This window comes from Lithobates pipiens, unplaced genomic scaffold, assembly GCF_037356315.1.
Source record: "Lithobates pipiens isolate NorthernLeopardFrog02 unplaced genomic scaffold, aLitPip1_a1.2 Scaffold_13, whole genome shotgun sequence".
Lineage (NCBI taxonomy): Eukaryota > Metazoa > Chordata > Amphibia > Anura > Ranidae > Lithobates > Lithobates pipiens.
Window position 1 is genome coordinate 333,554,092 of NW_027507718.1, and position 27,752 is coordinate 333,581,843.

General features: G+C 39.8%; 1 protein-coding gene across 3 annotated transcripts in view; it reads right to left on the reverse strand.

Annotated features, from left to right (window-relative positions):
* TTC29 (tetratricopeptide repeat domain 29) overlaps positions 1-27,752 on the reverse strand; it is a 449,656-nt gene that overhangs the window by 18,541 nt on the left and 403,363 nt on the right. The window contains exon 12 of one of the 3 annotated variants that reach the window (XM_077476995.1): positions 10,341-10,465. The exons of the other annotated variants lie outside the window; for them this stretch is intronic. Coding sequence (XP_077333121.1) covers positions 10,341-10,465 — 125 coding nt within the window. The remainder of the gene's footprint in view (positions 1-10,340; positions 10,466-27,752) is intronic. 3 annotated transcript variants of the gene reach the window in all.

Consider the following 27,752-nt stretch of genomic DNA (forward strand, 5'->3'; position numbering starts at 1 on the left):
GCTTTTTACTCACTGATCATCAGTGTAGTGTAAACACACAACACACCACACAGTACAAACACAGTCCCCACATATGTCCCCAAAACACACATGTCCCCAAAACATACATGTCCCTAAATAATAAAAACACATGTCCCTAATAATAAAAACATGTCCCCCACATATGTCCCACTAAAATCACATGTCCCAATGATTATCTGCACACATATGTACGTGATCACCTGCACACATATGTACATGATCATTTGCGTACATATGTCCGTGATCACACAAACCAATTATTATACACTTAACGGAATTTTTTTTACCAAAAACACGTAGCAGAATACATTTTGGCTTAAATTTATGACAAAATTTGATTTTATTGGATTTCTTTTCAAATAGAAAAAAGAAAATATAGTTTTTTTTCCAAATTTCCGCTTTTTTTGCGCTTATATCGCAAAAAAAAAAAACGGAGTCGTGAATAAATACCACCAAAATAAAGCTCTATTTGTGCGAACAAAATGATAACAATTTCATTTGGGTACAGTGTAGCATGACCGCGCAATTGTCACTGAAAGCGCTAGAGCGCTGAAAGCTGAAAATTGGGCTGGGAAGGAAGGGGGTGAAAGTGCCCTGTATTGTAGTGGTTAATATCAAAAGAAGATGTTTCACATAATATAACTGATAATCTAGAAATCTACAAAATCCATATAAATGTTAGAGACATGATGTGCGTGCAGTGAAGCTTGGGAATGTGTAAATGCAATTTTGCTAAACTGATGTACAAATTGTATGCAGTTTTAACATTGGATATATTTCTCAGTATTATAAAAGGCATTGCAAAAGCATGTAGGCTTGGAAATGTTTTATTACAATCAATCGGTATTGAGGTTTATTTTATTGTAACTAACTTGCATTGTTTTGCTCATAAATAACAAAAATTATAAGTCTATAAAATAAATAAATGTAATTAATTCCTATAATATAATAATAATGTTTGCTGCATTATATGATGCAAAAAAGTATTTGTGATCATGTATATTTAAAATGTACCAACTATGTTATGCCAAATGCAAACAAAAATATATCTCAGATAACAGGGAACAACAATTAAAAAATATTCTAATATATATTTTTTTCTTCAATTGCAGTATAAAATTAATATATATTAACTGGAATGACAGTACTTGCATTCTTAGTTATGAGTATTCACCCAGTAGTGTAAACTGTTGATACAATAGTGTGCGTGTGTGTGAGACCCTAAAACTTGTTTATATGGCAAGCATTTCATTACTGTGTCTGTGGAAAAGTTTACTGCCATCATACACAAATGGTGGCGTACAGGTATTTGCATGCACAGTTTTAAAGATCTACTGAAATCTATAAAACAGACAAAGATTATTCAAATAAATGAACAAACTAGGATTTAAAGTAATGTATTGTTCAATTATTTTATTATATCTGTTTTAATTGTATTTTTTATAGAAAGTTTAAATTTATCCACAAAATTGACTTTTACAACATTTATATGATAGTGTACAACACTTTCTATTTTAAGATTTTTATAACAAATTTGTGATATAAATTATTTAGAATTAGCTGTTGTTCACTTAAGAATCTGTTAACTGATTATGTATAGTCAGTTAAGCCCCCGAGACCACTCACTGCAAATGAGTGCAGAATCATTTAGCCAGCAGAGAATATGCATTTCAAACTCACTGGTAGTGTAGGCTACCAAATTAGAACCTAAAAAAACTAAAGTTAAATGTGTCCTTCTCTAAACTTGATGAAATGTATGGGTTTTACTAGTATGCTGTGATTGATTCAGACATGGCCAATACCATGTAGCTTTTACTGGATTGGCCAAAAGACTCGTTTGCCAAAGAATACTAAAAATGAGAGCAAGGCTTGCCAACATGTAATGATGCCCACACATATTTTAACCTAGTCTTTTGTCAATAGGACAATGTCTTGGTATTCTATTCAGATCAGTTAAAAATAAAACAAAAGTTCAGTTGCTTTCATTTGATTTTCAGCAATTTTCAACGGGGTCGTTGTGTTTGTGATATTGCTGAACTATAATTTAATTAGATCTTTTAGAACATGCACAAATCAGTTGAATGTATTCATCTTGAAAAAATGGTTACTTTCATCACATTTTCACTTGAAATGTGGATTTATTTAAACTAGTATAAAACAAAAAATTCCAACAATCTAAAAAGAGGAATATGTGTTAAACCAGCATTAAATTGAACCATATTTTATATACACTGAGTAAATACATAGACTGTTCACTTCCTTCTCTCAGAGTAAAAGGATATTAGAGCTGAGTTTAAATGACCAAAACAATATATATATATATATATATATATATGTGTAATATTTTATCCACCCGTAATCCTCAAGACGTAACAGAAAATACCAGACAAGTTTACAAATGTCCCTACTCCAAAGTATATTATGTCCCTACAACAGCCACACACATACTAGGGCCAATTAAAGTTGAAAACCAATTAATATACCAGTATGTTTTTGGTTCGAAAGAAAACAAAAACTGTTCCCAAAAAATTCCATAATATGGTTGGTTCGGCTGAATTTGACAGTGACCAATTTAGTTAAATGTCCAAAAATATTTACAATTAATCTGCTCAGGAGGGAGTCTTGTTACTACTTCCTCATAACAAGACCTGAACATTCCTTACTTATTATGTAGATTGCAAGCTTCATGTAACCAGATATAACTTCCTTGACAAGTTAGGTGAACAAAGTACATCAGTGTTAAATGAGAATAGTGCATTTTAATAACAATCTCAACTCAGTTTGCCGTGAAGACCCTGGCTGGCTCTGCAGCAGGATTCAGCGTTCTCCATATAAATGGAATAGGCAGCCACACACAACCCATCTTCCCAGATGTTCATTAGCAGGAGTTTGAAGTCTTTCCAAAATCAGAAATTTAACCCCTTCCCGGCTGCAGCTTATGCCCTTCACATACATACTTCTGCATAGCATTTACATATTTTTTTCAATAAAGCATCTCAGTGAAAGAATGTCATCCCTCCAAATACTAGGTAACAGTAGAGCCTTGAATGATGAAGGAGTCATGTCAAGGCTCAGGACATTTAGCAACAACATTGGTAATTACATGCTTGGCATTACATATCACCTGTGCATTAATGGAATGAAACATTTCCCTATTTCTAAATATAGAGTCAAGCCTTAATGGAGGAACTAATGCCATATGTATGCAATCTACACTCCTCAGAATGTTAGGGAAGTGTGCAATATTAGAACACTGTCACAATGAGAGGGTCGCTGGGAAATTTCATAAACAAGCTAACCATCTATGCACATTTTTAACCTATTCTTGTGGTATCTGACAAAGATATGTCTGGAAAAGAACTTTAGCATCACATTAGCAAATACCTGCTCAGAGGCACAGAGGTATTGTGAGCCTGGGGAGCAAAGCAATTTATTGACTAGGCATGCGTTGTTATCCACACCAATACTGTAGTCAGGTATGCTAATTGTATAGAAAGCAATGGGTTACTTCTCTGTTACACACTGTAATTGCAAGGTATTGATCTTCACTTTTCATTCCACTACAGTAAGCAGATCAGAATTATACAGTCTTTTACAGAAGTAAAGGTGCATGTTTAAAATAAAAATCGTGCATTTTGTTCTATACATTTTGTTTGGTCACTGCTAGAACACATAATCTAGAGCCAAGAATTATGAGTGTCGGAATTTTCGAACTTCACCTTTTGAATGGCCTGGTTTTCTAAAGTTGAAAGTGTCATCAATGGTCAATCCTCAGCAAGACAGCAATGCTGAAAAAACCCCATTAAAATATCTTTGCAATATCAATGTGTGAATGTCTGACTATGAACGCCCTTGTTCAGGAAACTGTACACCTGAATTTGCAAAAGCTTCGACACACATCTTATCAGTCTTTTCAGATGCAGTTCTGAGCCTGCAAATCCTACTTTGCAGGGAACAATTCAAATATATTCTAAAGTTGTATATATACAGAAGACAAATGATTGCAGTTATGTATTTATTAATAAATCATTAGGGAGATACCCGCTCTGTTTTTGTCCTGTTTACCATGATCATTGATCATCAAGTGAAAGTAAAATAAAATTTTGGGTTGCCCCCAGAAAATAATAGAGAGGAAATCTTCCAGTGGCGGCACTAGTTCTAGTGACCTGGGGGTCCCTAAGGAATTCCCTTAATTTTCAGGGATTTCCTCTCACATCCTGTTTTGCTATGGGACAGGATGTGAAAGGAAATCTCTGCAATGAGACACAGATGGTAAAAAAACCTGACAGGGGTTATAACCCTCTCCTGCACTATCCAAAATGAAAAAAAAAAAAGTTTTGTCTCTAGTTCTACTTAAAGAGATCTATTAAGCAAGGTTCAACCAATGCTTATACAAGATTCAATTAGAAAAATGTGAATTAATTCTTGGATAAAAGTTATGTACAAACCTTGATACAACATATTGGAATTGTATTTTAACCGCTTCACCCCCGGAAGATTTTACCCCCTTCCTGACCAGAGCACATTTTGCGATTCGGCACTGTGTCACTTTAACTGACAATTGCGCGTTCGTGCGATGTTGCACCCAAACAATATTGACATTTTTTACCCACAAAACTTTCTTTTGGTGATATTTGATCACGTCTGCGGTTTTTATTTTTTGTGTTATAAACAAAAAAAAGCATAAATTTTGAAAAAAACACATTCTTTTTTACTTTTTGCTATAATAAATATCCCCCAAAAATATATATAAAAAATGTTTTCCCTCAGTTTAGGCCTATGTGTATTCTTCTACATATTTTTGGTAACGAAAAATCGCAATAAGCGTGTATTGATTGGTTTGCGCAAAAGTTGTCTACAAAATAGGGGATCGATTTATAGCATTTTTATTATTATTTTTTTACTAGTAATGGTGGTGATCTGCAATTTTTACCATGACTGTAACATTATGGCAGACACATTGGATAATTCTGACACATTTTTGGGACCACTGGCATCAATACAGTGATCAATGCTATAAAAATGCATTGATTACTGTAAAAATGTCACAGACAGTGTAGGGGTTAACACTAATGGCCGATCGAGGGGTTAATTGTGTTCCCTAGTGTGTGTTTTAACTGAAGTGGGGGGGGGGGCTGACTAGGGGAGAGGACAGATTGCTGTTCATACTTTGTATGAACAGATGATCTGTCACTTCTCCCCTCAGAGAACTGGGATCTCTGTGTTTACACACAGAGATCCTGGTTCTCGCCGTGTTACGAGCGATCACGGGAGCCCGGTGGTCATCGAGACTGCCAGGCACTCGCATCGGCTCCGGGGCGACCAGAGGGAGCGACGTAACATAATGGCGATTCGCGCAGCCGAGCCATGTTGCCGCAGCCTTTGTTATCCCATGTACAGCAGACGGGGAAAGGGAGGTGCAACACTGGGAGCCAATCAGGTATGGCACATGCAATTATGCTTACTTAAAAAAGGCGGAGAGGAGGAGAGAGCAGAGTGAATACATGGATGACCTCAATGGTCTGTTTCTGCTCCTTCACTGTCCAATCTACAGGCTGGGGTTTACATGACATCACTTTATCCTTTAAATATAGCAGAGAAAGTGCAGGCATCCTCCTGGTTGAGCTGTTTGGAAGGGTTATGTAAATCTCAGTACTGAGATGGGCAGAAATACCAATTATTTCACAGGTAAGATAGCTCCCTTGCATGTATTTTAGCATATGTGCATTTAGCTTTTTTGCCTGGAGTTCAACTTTAGTAACTATTTTTTAAAGTGTTTTGCTAGGCTCTTTTTTTAACTAATCAGTTTTCTAGGTTCAGTAGAATAGATTAAATAAAATATATATACTTGCATCTTAGATTTAATTTGTATTTGTCTGTACAACTATTCTAATAAAAAATCATTTTATAAATCATAAATTAATGCGACAGAACCTTTTGACCTAAAAAGTTAGTTATACTTTCAATTCTACATATTAGAATGTCTGCAGTTCCTCTATGGCACTAAAAATATACTAATAAGATCTGGGAATAATATATTCAATGTATATTCCATTTTATTCCATATTTTACCTTTCTGTCAATATTTTATAAACTGTTAAAATATATATATGCCGGTTAATATTCATGAAGTCGTACTTTCTGTGCATAAATGCTCATGGGAACACATTCATAGAAGGCTAACCCCCATAATGTAGTTAATGCTCATGTGTCCACCCAGCTTCAAACATGCTCCAGCCTGTCTGTATGCAGCAACACTCATCCTTGTACATCTTGCTGCTCTTCACAGATAGACAACTTTTTTTACACAAACTACCTGAAAAAATGGGCACTGGTAAGTGTGAATGGCGATTCGACACCCAAGAGGCCCGAACAGGTACATGTGTAGCCTCCTTTATCCATCATTGACTTGATAATTATAAAAAGGCTTCTATAGACTTTTTTGCAGATTGTGATGATTGTTCTTATTACTAATATAAAATACATATCAGTACAGGCATACCCCACTTTTAAGTACACAATGAGGTTTATTTACTAAAGCTGGAAAGTGCAAAATCAGACTCTGCATAGAAACCAATGAGCTTCCAGGTTTTATTACCAAAGCTTAATTGAACAAGCTGGGGTCAGAAGCTCATTGGTTTCTATGCAGAAGTGAGCCTGATTTTGCACTTTCCAGCTTTAGCAAATAAACCCCATTGTGTACTTAAAAGTGGGGTATGCCTGTATTTCAATGTACGCTTTTAACACATTTCTATGAGCACTATTTATAAGGCCCTTTGCTGGAAAATCTGCAAAATGGGCTATTGTTCTTTTTTTCCCTCATAACATGAGCTCCTGTATCAGCAACATTTGTAGAAAATTACCAGTGCTAATGTATATACACAGACAATGACCTCACTCGTATTTTCTAATTATTGGCCCTTAATGTTAATAAATACAGTCCAATGCTTCTCTACACTTTTATTATGTAACTCCCAGATCAAACAGAAAGAAATGATTCATGCTCCTGTTATAGCTTCACTGCAGTCTAAAGAACATGTGTATATATATATCTTTATATATAGATATATATATTGAGAGAGAGATAGATAAAGATGTTCCACAGCAGATAATGGACCTGAATTAATAAGATCGGTATGTAATAGGGATATCTCTGCTATATTTATAAAAACGAACAGTTAGAGATTTCAGAATCCAAAACTGGATTTTTTTATTGGTTGAACTAGCTAGACTTTTGTGTCTTTTTTTTTCAACCAGACTAACTATGTTACTTTTTTTTAGGATGAAATACATTTCACCATTTTACCATTTTAGTAAATATGCTGTTTTATGTTTCCTTTTATGATAAAGCTTCACTTTAACTTTTGCTGGACGGATTGGTTTTTGAAATGAAGTTGAAGAAAAACAAAACAGACTTACTGGCAGGAACGAGAGGCAGGAATTAGAAAAATAAAGACTGCTATATTAAAGTGTATGTTAAACCAAAAATTTGGAATCCATATATGTGTTTGGCTATTCAAACTCCTTAGTAAACGTTGCCAATAAGGATGCATGGCGTTCCTGTGTCTCCAAAACCATGTAGTGCATGTGCCTGCCTGATTGCATACAAATTGAAACTCCTAAGGTTTGACCTCATATTATTATATGGTTTTGGTAAATCTGAAGGAAAAACTCAGCAGAAAAACTGATGCTTAAGAGGGACCTGTATGAGGCTGTGGGTCACATGACTACAGAACAAAACTTTATTTTCTCAAAAACCTAATGTGATTGGAGTTATAAGATACTATTTGTTGTACAACAATGTGGTTTATTGTACGATGTTCACAAATATTTTGATGCTATTCACAGACTGCAGCATTAATGTTCATTCTTATTTTCCCAAAGTTCCACTTTAAGCAAATGCCAACACTGAAAAAAAACGTTACAGGCATACCCCACTTTTAAGTACATAATGGGGATTATTTACTAAAGCTGGAAAGTGCAAAATCAGGCTCACTTCTGCATAGGAACCAATAAGCTTCTAACACCAGCTTGTTCAATGGTAATAAAACCTGGAAACTCATTGTTTTCTATGCAAAAGAACTGATTTTGCACTTCCCAGCTTTAGCAAATAAACCCCATTGTGTACTTAAAAGTGAGGTATGCCTGTATTTGCATATGTGGCTTGCCAGGTCTCTGGGCAGCACTGAGGAAACAAAGCCTGAAATAGAATATATCTACTGACAGCTTACACTATCAGCTGTTTAGGAACACTCTAAAGCCCCATACACACTTTATATACACACAGATTTTCTGCTGATTTTTGATTTACCAAAACAATGTAGTGCAAGGGCCGGCCTGATTGCATACAAATTGAAACTCCTAAGGTTTGACCTCATATTATATGGTTTTAGTAAATCTGAAGGAAAAAATCAGCAGAAAATCTGATAGTGTGTATGGGGCTTTACTTTCATCTCAACTACAAGTTGAGCAGCCCCCACTGGATCAACCCCCTCTCCATTTTATCAATTTTTTTGGTATATATATGCCTATTTATTAAATACATACCTTTTTCCTGTTCTTCTTGCAGGTAATGTGGCATAATGGGGTCTCTCCCTCTTCTCCCTGCAGCAGGGTTGTAGTAACTTGAGGCATTCACACCTGAGCATTTTCAGCTCATAAAACGCTTGCAAAACTCCAGAAAAATGCCCAACAAGCCCATTAATTTCAATGGCATCTGTTTACAGCTGAGCGTTTGGTGACACAAAGCAAAACGCCTGAAAAACACCCAGAGCTCAAAAAAGAACATGGGCTTCTTTGGGGCAGATCACAGGCGTTTTTCTGCCTTTTACATTGGTGACCTAAACAAAATGGTGGGAAAAACGCGTGAAAATTGCAGTAAAAACACATGACTTTGAAATGCTCAGGTGTGAATGCAGCCTGAGTGCCAATCTTTGCAGCATTCTCCTGGGTGCCCAGACAGCCGTTGTGATGCGCCTCCAGGGTGTATGTCCATGGCAGCCTAAACTTGCATAAGTGGGTTGAATGATGATGGCTGTCATTTAGTCTAGAAGAGCAGTGTCAGGAGTGCAGGGAACCATGCCAGAGAGGGGGTGAAGCTGCTTTTTTCTATGTTGGGGGAGCGCTGGGAATTGTCTTTTTTAACTTTTTGGAGTTCCTCTTTATTCTTATAAGTACATGAGTTCACTTTACATAACTGCCCTTTTTTGGCTTTTTAAGCGGAGTGCCAATGAATTTTGTTTTATACACGAATATTAATAACTGCAATATTTGCGATATAAAAATAACACAGTGGTGATAATGGTAACAGCATTAAGAGCAAGTAGTGAGAGAAATAATAGTTATAATACGATTTCTACAATAATTAAGACAGTAGTAATAATTTTTGAGATTTTAGTAATGGGCATTCATTAAACCTTAATTTAAAACTTGATTAAAGTAATAATAGCCTTAAAAATGATAGACGTAAATGCAATATTATAATGTGGTGGTGGTGTTAATTAGAAAAAGTAGCAAAGGTAAAAATGATACTAGTATTAGTACTAAAAGACATACTGTAAAATGACTTAGTCATTAAAATAGCAATAGGATCAATAGTGCAATAGTCTTGGTCCAATAGGAAAAAAGAGTAATGTAGTAAACATTGTAGTAACAGTTAAATAGAATTGGCTAAGGTGTAAAGTGGCCAATCAGTGAACGCCTTGTGTTCATTGATAAAAATACAGGGCTGTTTCTGATTGGCTGAGATGCCATAGAGCCAATTCTATTTCTTTCTGGGCACAGCAGCACTCCAGGAAGACAGCACAGCTTGCTGTATCCATCTCACCTGCTCTTCTTCTCTCGCAGTTGTCTATTTTTGGGGGCACATTTCTATCTCTAACCCTTATGTGCTCATTATTGTAAACTTGTGACTGTATGATACTGATACTGTATGAGGAACATTTACCGACAACTATATTATTTTGTTCACAAATAACATATGGTAGATTTGGATGCAACAACGCTATTTTCAAGCACAAAAACACATTTGCGCACAAGATATTTATTTATTATTAAGACTTTACAAAAACCTTTTTTCGTGGCACACTTTTTTTCTAAACTTTTATTCTGCATTGTTATATCCCTATGCACCAAATCAATCCTCTTACACTAGATTTATTCATTTAGTTTGCATAGGATTATATTCATTTTAGCAGTTCTTCTGGTGAGCCAGTCTTTGCTAATTCCCCCACTGTGTTCAGGGATAGAATACAAAATGTATATTTTTTAAGTAAGGTACATATAGAAAATTGTAAGTAAATATTTCAATTGAAACTTACCCTTGTACAGCCAGCAGGTGGTGAGGGTGAGTGTGATACTCCAGAGCTTACTGCTGTGCTATCACTAAATACTGAATGACAGTTTCTTGCAAGAAAAACAGGTACTTGATGAATATGTGCTTTGCCTAAATCATGAAAACAACTTTTAATCTGGAATATTTTACAAATCCTAAGAACCACATCATAAAAAGTTGATAAATGTATAAACTTTCACGAATAAAAAACAAACAAAACAATACATATTCAGTATAAAACAGCAAAAAATAAAATAAAAAAGAGAATAATAACAGATTACAAAGAACTGTAGCAATTGCAATCATGGTAATAAAATATTGTCTTAGATTGATTTCTGTACAATCTCCAAGGCCATCGGTGGATCAAAATTTGGCCAGTCCTGGCTGCACTTGCCAAATTGTGATCCTTGTATAACTGGTGCGTCAAAATCTGCTAGTATATCTAACACTCCTCTCCTCCCAGAATAACAATGCTGCTGTACAAAGGTGTCTCTTCATCCAATGTGTAGGAGGTGTGTCACTGGCCAGATCATCAGGTGAAAACATAGGGAACACTAATGCAGCCACGACATGTAAGGATTAGTAAGCTACAATATACTGTATTATATTTTTGGCTTTGGGGCTTATTGCTGCCTTAACAATAACAATGTCAATAGTAGTTGTAACAGCAATTGCCTTAAATATTAGCAGTTGATAAAGCTTTGCTATTCTAAGACAAGGCTATTGTCAGTACTGCTATAAAGAAATGAATTATAAATACTGTATAATAACAAAAACAGAAACAAGGTTATTTACGAAAGGCAAATCCACTTTGCACTGCAAGTGCACTTGGAAGTGCAGTCACTCTAAATCCAATGCCGCGTACACACGACTGGACTTTCTGGCAGACTAGGTCTAAAGGTCTTCCCGACTGACTTTCAACAGAGTTCCGATGGACTTTCAGAATGAACGGACTTGGCCACACACAATCACACCAAAGTCCGAGGGATTGGAACGTGATGACGTACGACCGGACTAGAATAAGGAAGTTCATAGCCAGTAGCCAAATCTGCCCTAGCGTCGTTTTTTGTCCGTCGGACTAGCATGCACACGAATGCATTTCTCGATAGGAACTGGGTCCGGTGGAGTTCTGGCCGAAAAATCTGTCAGATTTTTGGACAGCAAAGGTCAGATGGAGCCCACACACGATCAAATTTTCTGACAGTTTCGTTCCGTTGGACCTTTGCTGTCAAAAAGTCGGGTCGTGTGTACGCAGCATAAGAGGTAGATTTGAAATGAGTGGAAGCTCTGCTGATTTTATCATCCAATCATGTGCAAGCTAAAATTCTGTTTTTTTATTTTCCCTGCATGTCCCCCTCGGATCTACAGTGATGTTACTTCCAAGTGCAGTTTCAGTGCAAAGTGGATTTTCCTTTAGTAAATAACCCCAATTGCTTACATCCAGACTGATCCTTTGAAAGTGTTTGGAAGCCGTCATATAAAATTGCCTTCATTATCAGCATTTATTTCAAATCTCATTTTACATTTCCCACGTCCAGAAGGTACACTTCCACACATGACCATTGCATGCCCATTGCAAGGATTGATTAAAAATCATAGCCATATGCAGTAACATCAATCAGTGACAATAAAAATCCATACATGTTAAAGCAGTTTTCAGTTCCCTGGTGTCTCGATACGGTCCTCATTTTATGTGAATATATAGATTTAGTTTTACTAGGACCAGATTCTGATAGTCGTACCCTGAAATTGAGCCTGGAGCCATCCAGAAAAAAAATGTTGTAAAAGTGCCCTCTGTTCTTCAGACTTTTCCTCGTGTGGAGCTCAATGTAAGAGTTATGAACAAGAGGTTTCAGAATTAGCATGACACAAAATCATCCAATTGGCACATTGCCATCTGTACTCCATTTTGTATGCTCCACACAAAGTAATTATGTTTGTCACAAAAAATAAAATACATGTGGGAAAATTAGCTACACTAAAAGGTTAGTCATTCGTGTCTCATGCATTTAATAATTTAGCTGATGAACACTAGCATAGATTGTTTTCCATTAAAAATAAGTTACAGCAGATACTTTACAGAGCCTCTGGATCTTCAGGTGGCATGTCTTATGTGCAATTAACAAGGCTACAGAACAGAACTGCAAAACAATGAAATCCTATTAGAAAAAAATATTACATTTTGCATGTATTCCACTTGATAAACACAAGTTAAAAGAGAACTATACACAAAATCCAGCTAAAAATAACCTACATGAATAGCCTGATACACTGTTACCAAAAGTATTGGGACCCCTTCCCTTCCAAGCACATGAACTTTAATGGCATCCCATTCTTAGTCCGTAGGGTTCAATATTGAGTTGGCCCACCCTTTTCAGCTATAACAGCTTCAACTCTTCTGGGAAGGCTGTCCACAAGGTTTAGCACTGTGTCTATGGGAATATTTGACCATTCTTCCAAAAGCGCATATGTGAGGTCAGGTACTGATGTGGACAAGAAGGCTTGGCTCGCAGTCTCTGCTCTAATTGGGTGCAGGCCAGTCAAGTTTCTCCACCCCAAAATTGCTTATGCATATCTTTATGGACCTTGCTTTGTGCACTGGTCCAAATCATTTGGTGGAGGGGGAATTATGGTGTGGGGTTGTTTTTCAGGGGTTGGGCTTGGCCCCTTAGTTCCAGTGAAGGGAACTCTTAAGGCATCAGCATACCAAGACATTGAGGAAAATTTCATGCTCCCAACTTTGTGGGGACAGTTTGGGGATGGCCCCTTTCAGTTCCGACATAACTGCGAACCGGTGCACAAAGCAAGGTCCATAAAGACATAGATGATCAAGTTTGGAGTGGAGGAACTTGACTGGCCTGCACAGAGTCCTGACCTTGACCTGATAAAACATATTTGGGATGAATTAGAGCGGAGACTGCAAGACTGCGACTTCTTGTCCAACATAAGTGCCTGACCTGACAAATGCGCTTCTGAAGGAATGGTCAAACATTCCCATAGACACACTCCTAAACCTTGTGGACAGCCTTCCCAGAAGAGTTGAAGATGTTATAGCGGCAAAGGGTAGGCCAGCACAATATTGAACCCTACGGACTAAGACTGGGATGCCATTAAAGTTAATGTGCGTGTAAAGGCAGATGTCCCAATACTTTTGTATCTGTGCTTTCATTTTCCTCATGCCTTTGTTGCCAGAAAGGTCACTGATCCATCAATTATGGACCAGTTTTTAGCAATTACTATCTGAAGCACATGTGTGTGCATTGTGGACAATACAAAATGTTTAATTTGATGGAAGAGTAGACTTAGATGATTCAATTTAAATCAGATAGTGATATGTGAGGTTCCCAATTCAGTACAGCTACTCTGGGAGTTTTACAAATACGTTCTAACTGCACATGACCCAATATTAAGTACGTTTACATTTTGGTCAGAATAGCATTCTGCCTTTTCTCCAGAATTCACCAGAATGACGTAACTGAGAGGATGAATGAATGGAAGTAGGATATTTATAATTGAGGTATACAGGAAAACTCAGTAGAGTAGTGCTTTACTATGACGATGATGATGTACAAATAGACATAAAATGTCTCTCTTTGTGAAAAGTTTATATGGCACTTTTTTATAAACACTTTATGCAATAAAAATCTGAACAGTCACCAGTAAGCCCAGAAGCCTCATCTGAATTGCCCATGTAAACAGTCTGCACAAATGTGTAATGTGGGTGGTGGCCCATCCATTAGGGGCACACAGGCGACGCCCCCCCCATCCATGCATCCAGCCCCCTGTTTTTTTTAAGCACGTGATTAGAGCTGGAGGCTCTAATAGGCTTCAAAAAAGGGTGGGCTCGGAGCAACCACCCTTGTTTAGAAAGTAAAAAGCTGAAGTGACAGATAATCAATTATTTTTTCTGCGTAATAATGCAATTAGTGTTGTATATTGTTTATTTTGGAACTTTGGCAAAGTACCTATCCCGTCAAAGTACCCACCTTGCTTCATGTTCAACCCCCTTTCCAGGCCCCCCTTCCATACCCATGTTGCATGGGTATGGTATAGACTATGGAGAAGGTAATCACTCGCCTTTTAATTATAATTAATGCCTGACCCAAAGGGCCTGATATGGATTGTGGGAGGGACCCCTTTTGCTGGCTTTTTACGGGCAATTTATCAGGACACTTGCTGGTGTTAATGCTTCAATCATCGCGGCACTATGGTTGATATGGTGTCAAGATAGATATAGAAGAAAATAATTCAACTCACCATAATGCAGAATAAGCCACCAGATGCAGAGTGTCACTTGCCACATCGTCTGCCTTCAGATGCAGCTTGTCACTTACCACATCGTCAGCCACCAGATGTGTTTTGTCCCTTGCTACATCGCCTGCCACCAGATGCATTTTGTCCCTTGCTACATCGCGTGCCACCAGATGCGTTTTGTCCCTTGCCATGTCGCCTGCCACTAGATGCCTTTTGTCTCTTGCCACGTTGCCTGCCATCAGATGTGGATTGTCACTTGCCACGTCACCTGCCACCAGATGTGTTTTGTCCTTTTCCACCAGATGCGTTTTGTCCCTTGTCACGTCGCTTGCCACCAGATTTGTTTTGTTCCAAGCCACGTCGCCTGCCACCATATGTCGATTGTCACTTGCTACGTCGCCTTCCACCAGATGCAGATTGTCACTTGCCACGTCGCCTGCCACCAGATGCGGTTTGTCACTTGCCACGTCACCTGCCATCAGATGCAGCTTGTCATTTGTCACGTCGCTTGCCACCAGATGTGGATTGTTACCTGCCACCAGATGCGTTTTTTTCACTTGCCACGTCGCCTGCCATCAGATGCAGCTTGTCATTTGCCACATCGCCTGCCACCAGATGTGGATTGTCACCTGCTGCCAGATGTGGTTTGTCACCTGCTACCACATGAAGATTGTCACTGCAGTGGCGGCAGCACAGGCATTCGCATTAGTTCAAAGGCAAGGCTGGAGTAGTGGGTAGTGAGGGAGAACATCGATGATGGGGGGCGGGTGGTGAGAAATTATCTCATCTCTCTGCTCCCCTGCCTCACCTCCGGCAGTGTAGCGGTGTTCTGCCACGAGGGCGGAAGAGCAGTAATGGGGGGTGGGCAGTGAGAGATTATCTCATCTCTCTGCTCCCCCACCTCACCTCCATGAATATAGCAGCCCCGCTGTGAGCGCGGAAGAGCGGTGATGCAGGCGGGCGGTGGGAGATGATCTCACCTCTCTGCTCGCTTGCCTCATCTCTAACACTGTAGCGGCCTCACTGCGAGGGCAGAACAGCGGTGATGCGGGCGGTGAGAGATGATGTAATCTCTATGCTTGCTTTACAGCCGCATGTCAGACAGTGCAATCTTTGCTAGTGGGCCGCGGCTCGGGGGTTGATGACCCCTGCTTTAAGGGACAAAAACCTCCCTTTTCACAGTCTGATGTTTAGGCTTTTTGTCAGCAACCTTTCTCCTTGACTATTTATTATGGACCATGGAAACTTACTTCATAGGACCACAGAAGTAAACAAAGTCAAGTGCAAAAAGTCACTATTCATAAATGAACACCCTATTATTTTAATATCATACATAATGGAATCAATATTTAGGTTATCTGTTTATTTAACAAAGTCTACGTCACATATGGCTATAAAATATCCAAGTATTTTAGCTATATCACAAATATGTGCTAACTGCTAAGAGCATAGGCCTGTATTGAAGCAAATGCATTATCACACTACTACAGCATGTGTTAAATTTTACTCTTACCAGATCAGACACTCCCTACACATTTGAATGACTCCCTGCTTGCAGACCCTATCACCAGACAAGAAATATTAACTGCTATTCAGGAATATTTCACCTTAAATGCCATGCCAGAAACATCCCCTAGCACTATATGGGCTGCCCATAAGGCGGTCTTAAGAGGCCGCCTCATTAGTATTGTCTCAAGGAAAAATAAGGAGCGCTGGCAACAAATATATACACTAACCGTTGAATTAGGCGAGTTACACAAAGCGCTAATAGGGAATCCGACAATAGCCAATGCCCAATTGGTAGATCAGAAGAGATTGGAGCTGGACACCCTCTTATCTACAAAAACTGAAAAAGCCCTTTCGTTGGTCCAAAGCCAAATTCCTTCTCCATAGTAACTCAGCGTCTTCTATGTTCGCGCGTAAACGGAATCAGACCATACACCCTCCTCATCTGTATAAGTTGTGTAATGCCTCTGGTTCAGGTGGTCTCGCACCCGAAGGAAGTCCTGAGGATTTTTGAAAACTTCTATTCCAATTTACTCTCCCACCCGCCCCCTATCCATCCCAAGCCTCACATGACTGGCTTTCCTCCCTCTCTTTACCGTTGTTGACATTTTCACAGATAGATTCCCTGAATGCACCCATTACCGATGATGAAATACTTACCATAGTTAAAGCCATGAAGCACTCAGTTGCCCCAGGCCCAGATGCGTTCACCGCCAATTATTATAAACACTTTGCCCCAGCCCTGGCCCCAAGTCTGACCAAGATCTTCAATTACATGCTTAAGGGAAACGAATTTCCTGATGAACTGACTCTGGTTAACATGTCCCTGTTACCCAAACCCCTTAAGGACCACACACTCCCACAGAACTATAGACCGATATCGGTCATAAACAATGACCTTAAAATTTTTTGCTGCATTTTAGTGAATAGACTAGCCAATATTATAGAGACCTTGACCTCTCCTGACCAATCAGGATTTATTTCCCATAGACTCATTACAGATAATATTCGTTTAACCCTAAACGTGCTTCAAGATGCTACGTTACACCAGAAAAGGGCCCTCTTTTTGAGCCTTGACATCAATAAGGCCTTTCATAGTGTGCTATGGCCTTATCTGTTTTCGGTCCTCAAACAGATGGGCTTTAGAAATGAGTTTTTGCAGGTAGTTCAGGCCCTATATAATTCCCCTAAAACAAGAATTAAACTGCCATTCAGATTTTTTTAAACTAGGCAGGGGCACACGCCAAGGTTGCCCTCTGTCTCCCCTATTATTTGCCACAGCATTAGAACCCCTTGCAATCGCCATTAGGCAAAACCCAAATATTTCTGGATATCCCCTAGGACCCTCCAAATTTAAGCTTTGTATGTATGCGGACGACATCATGCTTTTTGAGACCCAACCTCAAATATCCCTTCCCAACCTATTCACGGTATTAACCAAATTTGCATCCATCTCTGGATTTACGGTAAATATATCGAAGTCAACAGCCCTTCCTATCAATCTGCCCTATGCCCAGTGTGAGGCACTCCGGAGATCCTTCTCATTTCAGTGGTCAACAGATAAAATCCCATACCTTAGCATATATATCACCCTGCAATTTTCATCCATATTTGCGGCTAACTACCCGGCCTGTGTCTCTCGCCTTTGTAAACTACTTAAGGATTGGAGTACATATCGTATATCATTCCTTGGGAGAGTCATGGCAGTCAAGACGACCCTATTGCCGAAACTCTTATACCTTTTCAGATCCCTCCCCATCACGATCCCAAAACCTTTTATAGATAAGTTACAGCAAGATATCAATAAATTCATCTGGCAGAATCAACGCCCCAGGTTCTCCAAACATGTCCTCTATAAACCTCAGTCCTCTGGCGGCCTGGGTTTACCTAACCTGTGGTTTTACTATTTGGCGGCCAGGTTTTCCCAAATAGCACAATGTAACATTCCCAATTCAAGAGTGCCTTGGGTCCAATTTGAAGCTACTTCAGTTAGCCCATACTGCCTTGCATATATATTATGGTCCCCCTCCAACCTCACATACAACCTTACACCCCTCAATTTGATAGTTTCTCATTCACTCACTCTCTGGCACAGACAGGTATAAGAGTAAACTCAATTTGATTTCTCCTTCACCCCTGGGATCATCCTTCTTGGGAGAACCACTGTTCACCTCTGCATTTAATCACCCTAACGTTTTGCCTGGTGGAAATCCAGGTCGCTGGTTACTTTGGCAGCCCTTCAAATGGGAGATACATACATTACATTCGAACTCCTCCGCACGCAACACCGAATTCCACTACCATTTTATACAGATAAGACAATTTTATATTACCCACCATAGCCTTACCCCATCCTCCCCCCCCCCCCACTATCTATGAACTGATTTGTCGGGACGCTCCCAGGGGGAAGGGCATCATCTCGACAATTTATAAAACTACCCTGGCCTCTTATTTCTCAGATGTACTCCCCTATCAGAGTAAATAGGAAACCGATTGTGATGATCACTTCACCCCAGAGAACTGGGACACCATGATTCAAAATCTGCGTAGAGCCACCAAGTCTCTAGCGGTTAGAGAAACTGCTTGTAAGGTGTTAACCAGATGGTACTACACCCCCTCTAGGCTCAGAGTAATGTTCCCAGACACCTCTGGACTCTGCTTTAGGGAATGTCAACTCCCAGGCACTTTTAGACATATCTTTTGGGATTGTGTACGGCTATCCCCAGTGTGGAAGGGGGTGAGGGCAGTGGCCTCTGCTATTGTCGGCACTCCTTTGCAGCTTACAATCTCTATGTGTTTGCTTGGGGCAATGATCCCGGGGACCCTCAGTGGAGAGGAGTGTCTTGTACATACTATATGTATATCAACTTTGTGGGCTATAGCTCTATAATGGAAAACCCCCGTGGTGCCCTTGTCTTCCATCCGAGACAGGGTAGACATGATTATGATAATGGAGAGAATTTTGTATATGCTACAGGATAAACTGCATTTATATGAGTGTAGGTGGGACCCGTGGAAGACCTATAGAAATGCCTTAGGTTAATAAGACTGAACGACACTTAGTTTTGAAGTATTCACATATTGAACGGATCATGCCTATACATGTAAGTCTAAGCCCTTGTACACACGGTCGGAAATTCCAACAACCAAATCCATCTGAGTAATTCCAACGGATTAATTCTGGAAGAGGTCCGGAAGTGATGTTGCATACACACGGTCGGACTAAGTTGTCGGAAAATCCGATTGTACATAACCTGATGACGTTATTTCGTTACGACGGGACTACGTTCAGGCTAGTAGACAATAGCTTTGGTCTAGGAATTTGATCTGAGCATGCGTGGCACTTTGTCCATCGGAGTAGGCTACACATGATCGGAGTATGTCCGATCGGAGCATTTTGTCGGAAAATTTTACCGGCAAGTTGGAAAAATTGGTCCGTCGGATATTCCGACGGAAACAGTCTGATGCAGGCCACACACAGTCGGAATATCCGACAAAATGGTCCGATAGGAAACATTCCGACGGAATCTCCGACTGTGTGTACAAGGGCTTAAACGTATCCTCTGCATAATAGGAATTTTATGTGCTCCTGGAAAAAGCTGAACCTTCACTGTTATTAATGTGTATTTAACATCAAATTTGTGATGAACACTGTATGATGACTGTTTATACAACTACCTTTTGTACCTTTTTCATTTGCTCAATAAAAACGTTTGTACACAAAAATTTTTTTACTCTTACCAGGATGTACACATAGTGGAAATTAAGATTGCAAGGCATTACTGTAGTCTGCAGAGGATTCCCTCATAAGCCTTTAGCTAATTCAGTTTTGCCAAATTATATGTTGCTGTATAAAGCTAAGGTTATTACTTTTGAATAGTCATCACAAAAGCTGATTATGTCCATATATCATTTATCCAGACCCTTTAGGCTACTATTCTATTAGGTATGCCAGTAAAGCATGTTCAGAAGTTGAACAAAGGTTTTACTTTAACTTAGCATCTGAAAAGGTAATTCGTACAATACTAAGTTGTTAAGAAATTATATTGAATACAGATTCATTTAAATTCAAACTATGTAGTTTAACATGGGGTTTCCATGCAAGATAATACAAAGCACTTTGAGCCTGGGTTCACACTATTGCGAGCACAGACATCACATGTGATTTACACTGCTGTGCCAATAACATGCAATGTCTCTGCAATGCGAATTCAGCCATACAGTTGCACGAAAAAAGGTGTAGGAATCTTTTTTTTTCCGTGCACTGGAATCAGATCACACCTATGCGATCCAATTCCTGTCTGAATTCAGAGTTTGCACTGCGATCTGTGGACCAATCTGGGGGTGTCATTAACTTTGTATTGACACTCGCAGCGGTTCGCAAAGGGCAGTGTGAACTGCCTGCGAGGGAGATGCGATGCACCGGCACTGGAATCACACTGGTTCCCACATTGCAATAGTGTGAACCCAGGCTCAATGAAAAAGTTATATCTAGTAGCAAGGCCCCCACCTCCTAGACCCTTGTCAAGCAACTACATAGAGATAGTTTAAAGTGGATGTAAACCCTCACATATACCTAGTGAAGTGAAAAGCTTCAGATGATACATAGAGATGAAACAAATCTCCCTACATAAGTTTTACATGCATATCTGCTGTCTTCATCTTTATATATTCCTTAGAATGTGCACATCGTGTTACAGATTTTCTCTTCCTGTTAAGTGCTGGGAGTGGATTATTGGCATACAGCCAAGACAGCTGATTGGAGGAAAGGCACACACCCCCCACTCCACATTGGCAAAGGTAGGAAGTAATGTGCAGAGCTGTGCTCTGAATCAAGCAGCACTCTGCCAATCTATTCATAGCAACCTCCCACAACACATACTTCAGGCTACTTTTATCTCCTGTGTCAGAGAACTTGTCAGAAGTTATCAGGCTGATAACAGAGCTACAGGACAGAAGAAACACACAGGACTCAGTGCTTTGGAAAGAGATAAGAAAACATTACACATATATGTACCCAGCTTAAATTTCATGAATTAGGTTTACATCCACGTTACATTTTTAAAACAATAGATCTCAGGCTTCACGAAACCAATGCAATGCTAAAGGGAAGGCATTTATCCAATATCTCAACCAACAAATTAAAAGATAAGGTTGCACCCTATTCTCTAGATAAGCCCCTACCTATTTTACTCAATCCCACATAAGTGAATTGGCCTGGGTTTAATTTGTGGGCCATTTGCTGGACCCAGCCTGAAATCCACAAACTCAGAACATAGCATTCAAACCACACTGAAGTCTATTGTGATTGTATCTTATTTTGACCGTATATTTGCAAGCTTTATGAAAAAAAGGGCATGTAAATAGGCATTGCCATGGGGGACATGTACCAATGCAAAAAATTTTTTTTAAATACTATTCAGTGTGGATCAAGTTTTTAATAAAATCTAAGAGCAACATTACAAATATACAGTTCTTTTAGAGCTAAACTCTAGGTATGTTAAGTTATCTTAAGTTACACGGGTCCAGCTTGATCCATGCCTTTAGGACTGCTGTGGAAGCTGACAATCACTGTAGTAGTTGACGCTTCTACAGTCATCCCCACTTTCTTCCAGGTCCTATGGCAAGCGGCTACCCCACTGCATACTGACCAAAGGGGGTTGCTTGCTTGACACTGCAGCCATTCATAGAATGAATGATCTCCACCTCATACAATCATAAAATAGTAATTGAAAAATAAGAAAGCATTCTGTGAATGGCAGTAATGCATGTGAGTGATCCACTGTGGTCAGTTTGCAGGGGGACAGTAGAGCGGCACAGGACATAGAATATGGAAGCGATCATTGTACTAGCGCCGACTACTACAGCGATTCTCAGCCTCCACAGCAATCCCTCTGATATGAAATATATATACTTAGCGTGCTCCAAGTGAGACCAATATAACTATGAAATTAGCTTCACTCCCGGAGTTCACATTTAAAAACAATGCTTGGATGATGTCTTGGGTGCACCAATACGATGTACTAAAGCAAAAGTGACATTTATAAAGAAAAAAAAATATATGAATTGCTTCTAAATTAGATTTCCTGGCTGCTTTATTCTATTTGTTAGCAATTAAAAACATGTGAAAGTGTCCTTTATTATCATCTAGCGATATATTGTAGATCCATGGTCAATCATGATGAACTTGCCCTGTTGTCACACACTGATGATCCACTTCATCTGACACTCTTTCCATGAATGACATTTCCTCAGCTGGCAGCTGAATGTAAATAAAAGGGTTGCTGGCTACCATAATTAACCAAATGCGGTCATTATGTTTATATTTGGTCAATGACATCCCCTGGGTTGACTGCTTGTCAGCTTATTTACAATTTGAATCAAGTCAGCTGGCAGAGTTGCTAGAACACTGGCAGCTACTCACATCCTAGCAACCAATGCTGCCTGTGATTCCTGTCTTTTAATGCAGGCAGCTGTCAGCATGTTAGCAAACATGTTAGCAAACTAAGATGGATAGGCATCCCAGAACAGTGATACTGCCAATAAATTATTGACCTCCAGCTGCAGAAGCAGAGGCTTGGGAAGGTGAACTGGCTAAATCTTAGAACAATGAAGAGTTCTCAGGTTGAACTCAAGGTCAACCTAAAAATCGAAAGCGTAGCCCTACCCACCGGCAATAAAGATGGCACTGCTTACTGCGTATAAACTTGACACTACTAATAATGCTGGTTGAGAATATTATTTTTATTTTGGCATCACTAAATCCCCAATCAGAAGCTGTATGTAGTAATCAATTAATGAATTAAAGAATTAACTAAGAACCTCAGAAATGCTGTAAAATCAAAAGTCTGTAACACCTAAGTTATTTTTTTGTTAGGATCACGCCACAAAGAGCAGGAAGTACATGTTCAAAGAGGGAATTCTGAAAAAATACAGTCCGGAAACCTAATAAGGTGGGTTTCAATATGTAATTTTATGGTAGGCAATAAGATAGGAGAAGTGGCAAATATTTGGAAAAATGGAGGCTCTTATCTACTATCCTCTTGTGAACATGTTTGGTAGACCCCTCACAGAACACTCCACAAAGTCAATCAACTCTTATTTGCTATATCTAATTCACTTTCACATTTGATATTATATTGACACTCAAAGCTAAATCAAAGTTTATTGTTCTCTGTGTAGCCAGTCAAATCCACTTTAATGCTGATAAACAGTCCAACAAATCTGCAACAGTATTCTATTATGCCATTAGTATGAATCCATTGGAAACTTTAATACCTTGCTGAATTGTGCAACATTTACTTTCAAATCAGACATTTCTGGACAGCTAATCTGTCTGGGTATCAAAAGGCTATCTGGTCACTGCAAAAGGCCATCTCATAACTCAGTGGAACGGGCTTACACAGCAAGTTATTAAAACAGGAGGTTGCAAATAAGGACTCATCACCTGGGAGAAGGTTCTCACATATCCCATCTGTGGTGGGTTATGGGGGCAGAAGAGTATCATCTTAGACCTTCTGTTGAGGTGAAAATTAGAATACTTAATGAATTGTCTATCAACGAGAGATCAAAGAGCAACCTGTGGTCAAGGAAAGTGTTTACCTGGGTCAAAGAATTTGCCTGCAGTGTGACAAAATCAAGGATAGTAGTATACATTCTGATATTTAGTTATTGAGCAGAGGGCTACTCAGGAGGGTGGTGTTTGAAGTGCATGTGTGTTATAAAATGCCATGTCAGGTCATTTTGTCTCTCTTTCTTTTTCTTGGAGCCCAGCCACATTAAGGAATTTAAGGATAGACTTAAGCCTCGTACACACGATCGGATATTCCGCCAACAAAACCATGGAATTTTGTCCGAATGGCATTGTCTCAAACTTGTCTTGCATACACATGGTCATACAAATGTTGGCCAGCAATTACGAACACAGTGACGTACTAGACGCACTACAAGCCAATAAAAAGAAAGTTCACTAGTCATGCGCCACCCTATGGGCTTCTTCTGCTAATCTCATGTTAGTAGAAGTTTGGTGAGTGTTGATCCGCACTTTTCAGCCTAGTGCTTGTCAATTCGTTTCTGTTTTTCAGTGTGTGCTTGTCAGTTTGTTTCTGTTTTTACAGTGTGTTCTTTTTGGTTCGCTTTTTGGACCAAGAATTGGTTGCTTAATCGTGACCAATTCTGTCATATGCCTTTGTTGCGGGAGCTTCAGGAGAATAATCCTGATGATTTCAGAAATTATCTCCGGATGACGGACCCCTGCTTTCACCGTCTATTGGCTTTGCTGTTCCCCTATATTACTAAGCAGGACACATGTATGCGGCAAGCCATCACTCCCGAGCAAAGGCTTGTCGACACCTTGCAGTACTTGGCGATGGGGAGAAGTCTCCAGGATCTAAAGTTCATGACTGGGATTTCCCCCCAGGCTCTGGGAATCATTATTCCAGAGACCTGTTCTGCCATCATCCAAGTCCTGCAGAAGGACTATATTCGGGTAAGCTTTAGCCTTTAACATCACATTCTATGTATTTAATTATTATTATGCAGGATTTATATAGTGCCAGCAGTTTGCACGTCGCTTTACAACATGAGGGCAGACAGTACACTTACAATACTCGTTAGATTTAATGTTTGCTAATGTATTGTATTAATGTCTTCATTCCATAAATACCATTGTTGTAATATGCTGTGAATGTCCTCTTTGTCCTCATGCATGCTGTAAGCTTTTAATGCTCCTTTTTTGTCCTTCATGCATATTTGCCTTTACTAACCTCCCAGCATGCTATACTGGGCCCATACACACCTAGCCTAGCAACTTAACAATGTATTTTGACAGCTTAATTTTAGTGCTTACTCTAAACACCCCCTAAAATGTGTACAAATGTTATTGTTGTCCTTAAATTCAGGCAGAGTGCAAGAGGCTCTTTTTTCTCATTTGGAACCCCCCTAAATGTGAAGTCAGCTGATACCAATACTCTATCTGCTGACTTTGCTAAACACATACACACTATACCTCTTTTGTGGTTATGTTTATGGATGAATTCACCAAAGAATGTAGTGCAAGGGCCTGCCTGAATACTTTAAAATGGTACTCTTGAAAGTTTTGGTCTCCTATTATCTTGATGTGTAATTTCAGAATGTAAAAATGTGCTTCAATTTGGACAGTGTGTATATGACACTACCTGTCCACTGGGATTCCAATAGTGTAAGTAAGGGGGGGCTGGCCAAAGTAGCACACACTATTTATGCATTCAGCTCTCATGGAAGTGGAGAGGGTTACTTGTCCAAAACATCTACCCAACCTTCGTCCTAAAATTTGGGGGTGAGGAATCTGATAAGTTGACCTTATACTTTTGTCTTTAAATACTAATTTCAAGAAATGTTATACTTATGTTGGCCAATAATGTTTGTATTTAATCTGCTTGCAATGTTATGTGCAAAAGTACTAATTATTTTTTTCTTGTTTGACTCCACAAATTCCTTCAAACCCACAGGAATGGCAGACTGTGGCTTCCCAGTTTCACCACCAGTGGGATTTTCCCAATTGTGGTGGTGCTATTGATGGGAAGCATGTGAGGATTGTCCCACCACCCAACTCGGGCTCTTATTGCTACAACTACAAGGGCTTTTGTAGTATTGTCATGTTGGCGGTGGTGTTGGCCAATTACGAGTTTCTATACCTGGACGTTGGGAAGAACAGCAGAAACTCTGACGGAGGAGTGATAGCCCAGACAGAGTTCTCCTGAGGAGAATGTGGAGGGCCTCAACTTTGTTTTTGTAGCGGATGAGGCCTTTGCTCTGGGAAAACATCTCATGAGGTCGTTCCCCATGAGGAACATGATCCTAGAGCCGAGTGGTTTCAATTACCAGCTGTCTCATGCCAGAAGAGTGGTGGAGAATGCATTTGGCATAATGGCAATCCAGTTCCGTCTCTTCCTAATGGCTATGAACCGGGCTGAACATAAACTGAACCATGTGGTGTTGTGCTGCTGCATTCTACACAACTACCGTATTTATTGGTTTATAACACACACCAGCGTATAACATGCACCCAAATTTAAGATTTCAGGAAAAGTTTCAGAAGTTTCAGGAAAAAAACGTTTTTTTCAAATAAACCACTTTGAAGCAAAATAATGGTCAGTGCCAATTAATGCAGCCTGAATAGTGCCCATCTGCAGCCTCAATGCAGCCTGATGCCCATCTGCAGCCTCAATGCAGCGTCTGTGCCCATCTGCAGCCTGATCTGTGCCCATCCAATGCAGCCTGATGCCCATCTGCAGCCACAATGTAGCCTCTGCCCATCTGAGGCCTGATCTGTGCCCATCCAATGCAGCCTGATACCTATCTGCAGCCTCAATGGAGCCTCTGTGCCCATCTGCAGCCTGATCTGTGCCCATCCAATGCAGCCTGATGCCCATCTGCAGCCTCACCATTTCTCATACAGTGCAGGAAATCAGGAGGGGGATGAGTGCCGCTGGAATCACTGAGCCATCATCTGCTGTTTACAGTACTAGGCTCTCACACACACACACACGTCCTGGCTCTGTCATCGCCATTGGACCAGCTCCTGTGATTGACAGAACACTGGTCCAATGCCAGTGACGGAGGCGGGACGTGTGTGTGACGTCAGAGTACAGTAAACAAGACATGATGGCTCAGTGATTCCGGCGGCGCTCATGAATTAGACATGATGGCTCAGTTATTCTGGCAGCGCTCATCCCCTTCTTCTCTGAGGTACGCTATTGGCATAGAAAACGCACCCCTGATTTCCCCCCTATTTTCAGGGGGAAAAGTGCGTGTTATACGCCAATAAATACAGTATTTAAGGAAGAATGCAGCCAGCTATCTGGCCTCAGTTTTGACTGAGGCCGACTTTGCAGCAGAAACAGCAATGACAGCTCTAGAAAGTGAACATGCTGGCTTACCCACCCAAAGTGCCTGCAAAGTCAGACAAAAATATGTAGATTATTTTGTGGGTACAGGGGCAATTGCTTTACAGCAAAATGTGGAGGAAATCCAATAAATTTTTTTTTGAAAACTAAACTCATATTTCATTTGCAATGCTCCCTCGCCTTACACTCCTTGTCCTCCTGCACAATCAATACTTCCCTCTTTTAACCCAGCTACTATAGAGGAAGTCACTAAACTTTTTTCTAATGCCCACCTAACCTCCTGCCCTCTGGACATGTTCCTTCTCAAATACTACGGTCACCATCTGACTCAATCCTACACTCCTTAACTCATATCTTCAACCTCTCACTCTCTACTGGCATCTTACCCAACCCTCTAAAACATGCACTAGTCACACCCATGCCAAAAAAGGCCTTAGACCCCACCAATCTTAACAACTTAAGACCCATCTCTTTTCTCCCTTTTACCTCCAAACTCCTTGAATCTACAATTGACTGAGCAACCACCTGAGCAACCACCTCATTGAAAATAACCTTCTTGACCCACTTGAGTCTGGATTTCGCCCACAGCACTCCACAGAAACTGCCCTCCTAAAACTCACAAACGAATTACTAACAGCCAAAACCAACGGTCATTATTCCATACTCTTAGCCCCTGTACACACGGTCGGACATTCTGCCAACCAAATCCGTTGGATTTTGTCCGACGGATTGTGTCCGAAACTGTTGCATAC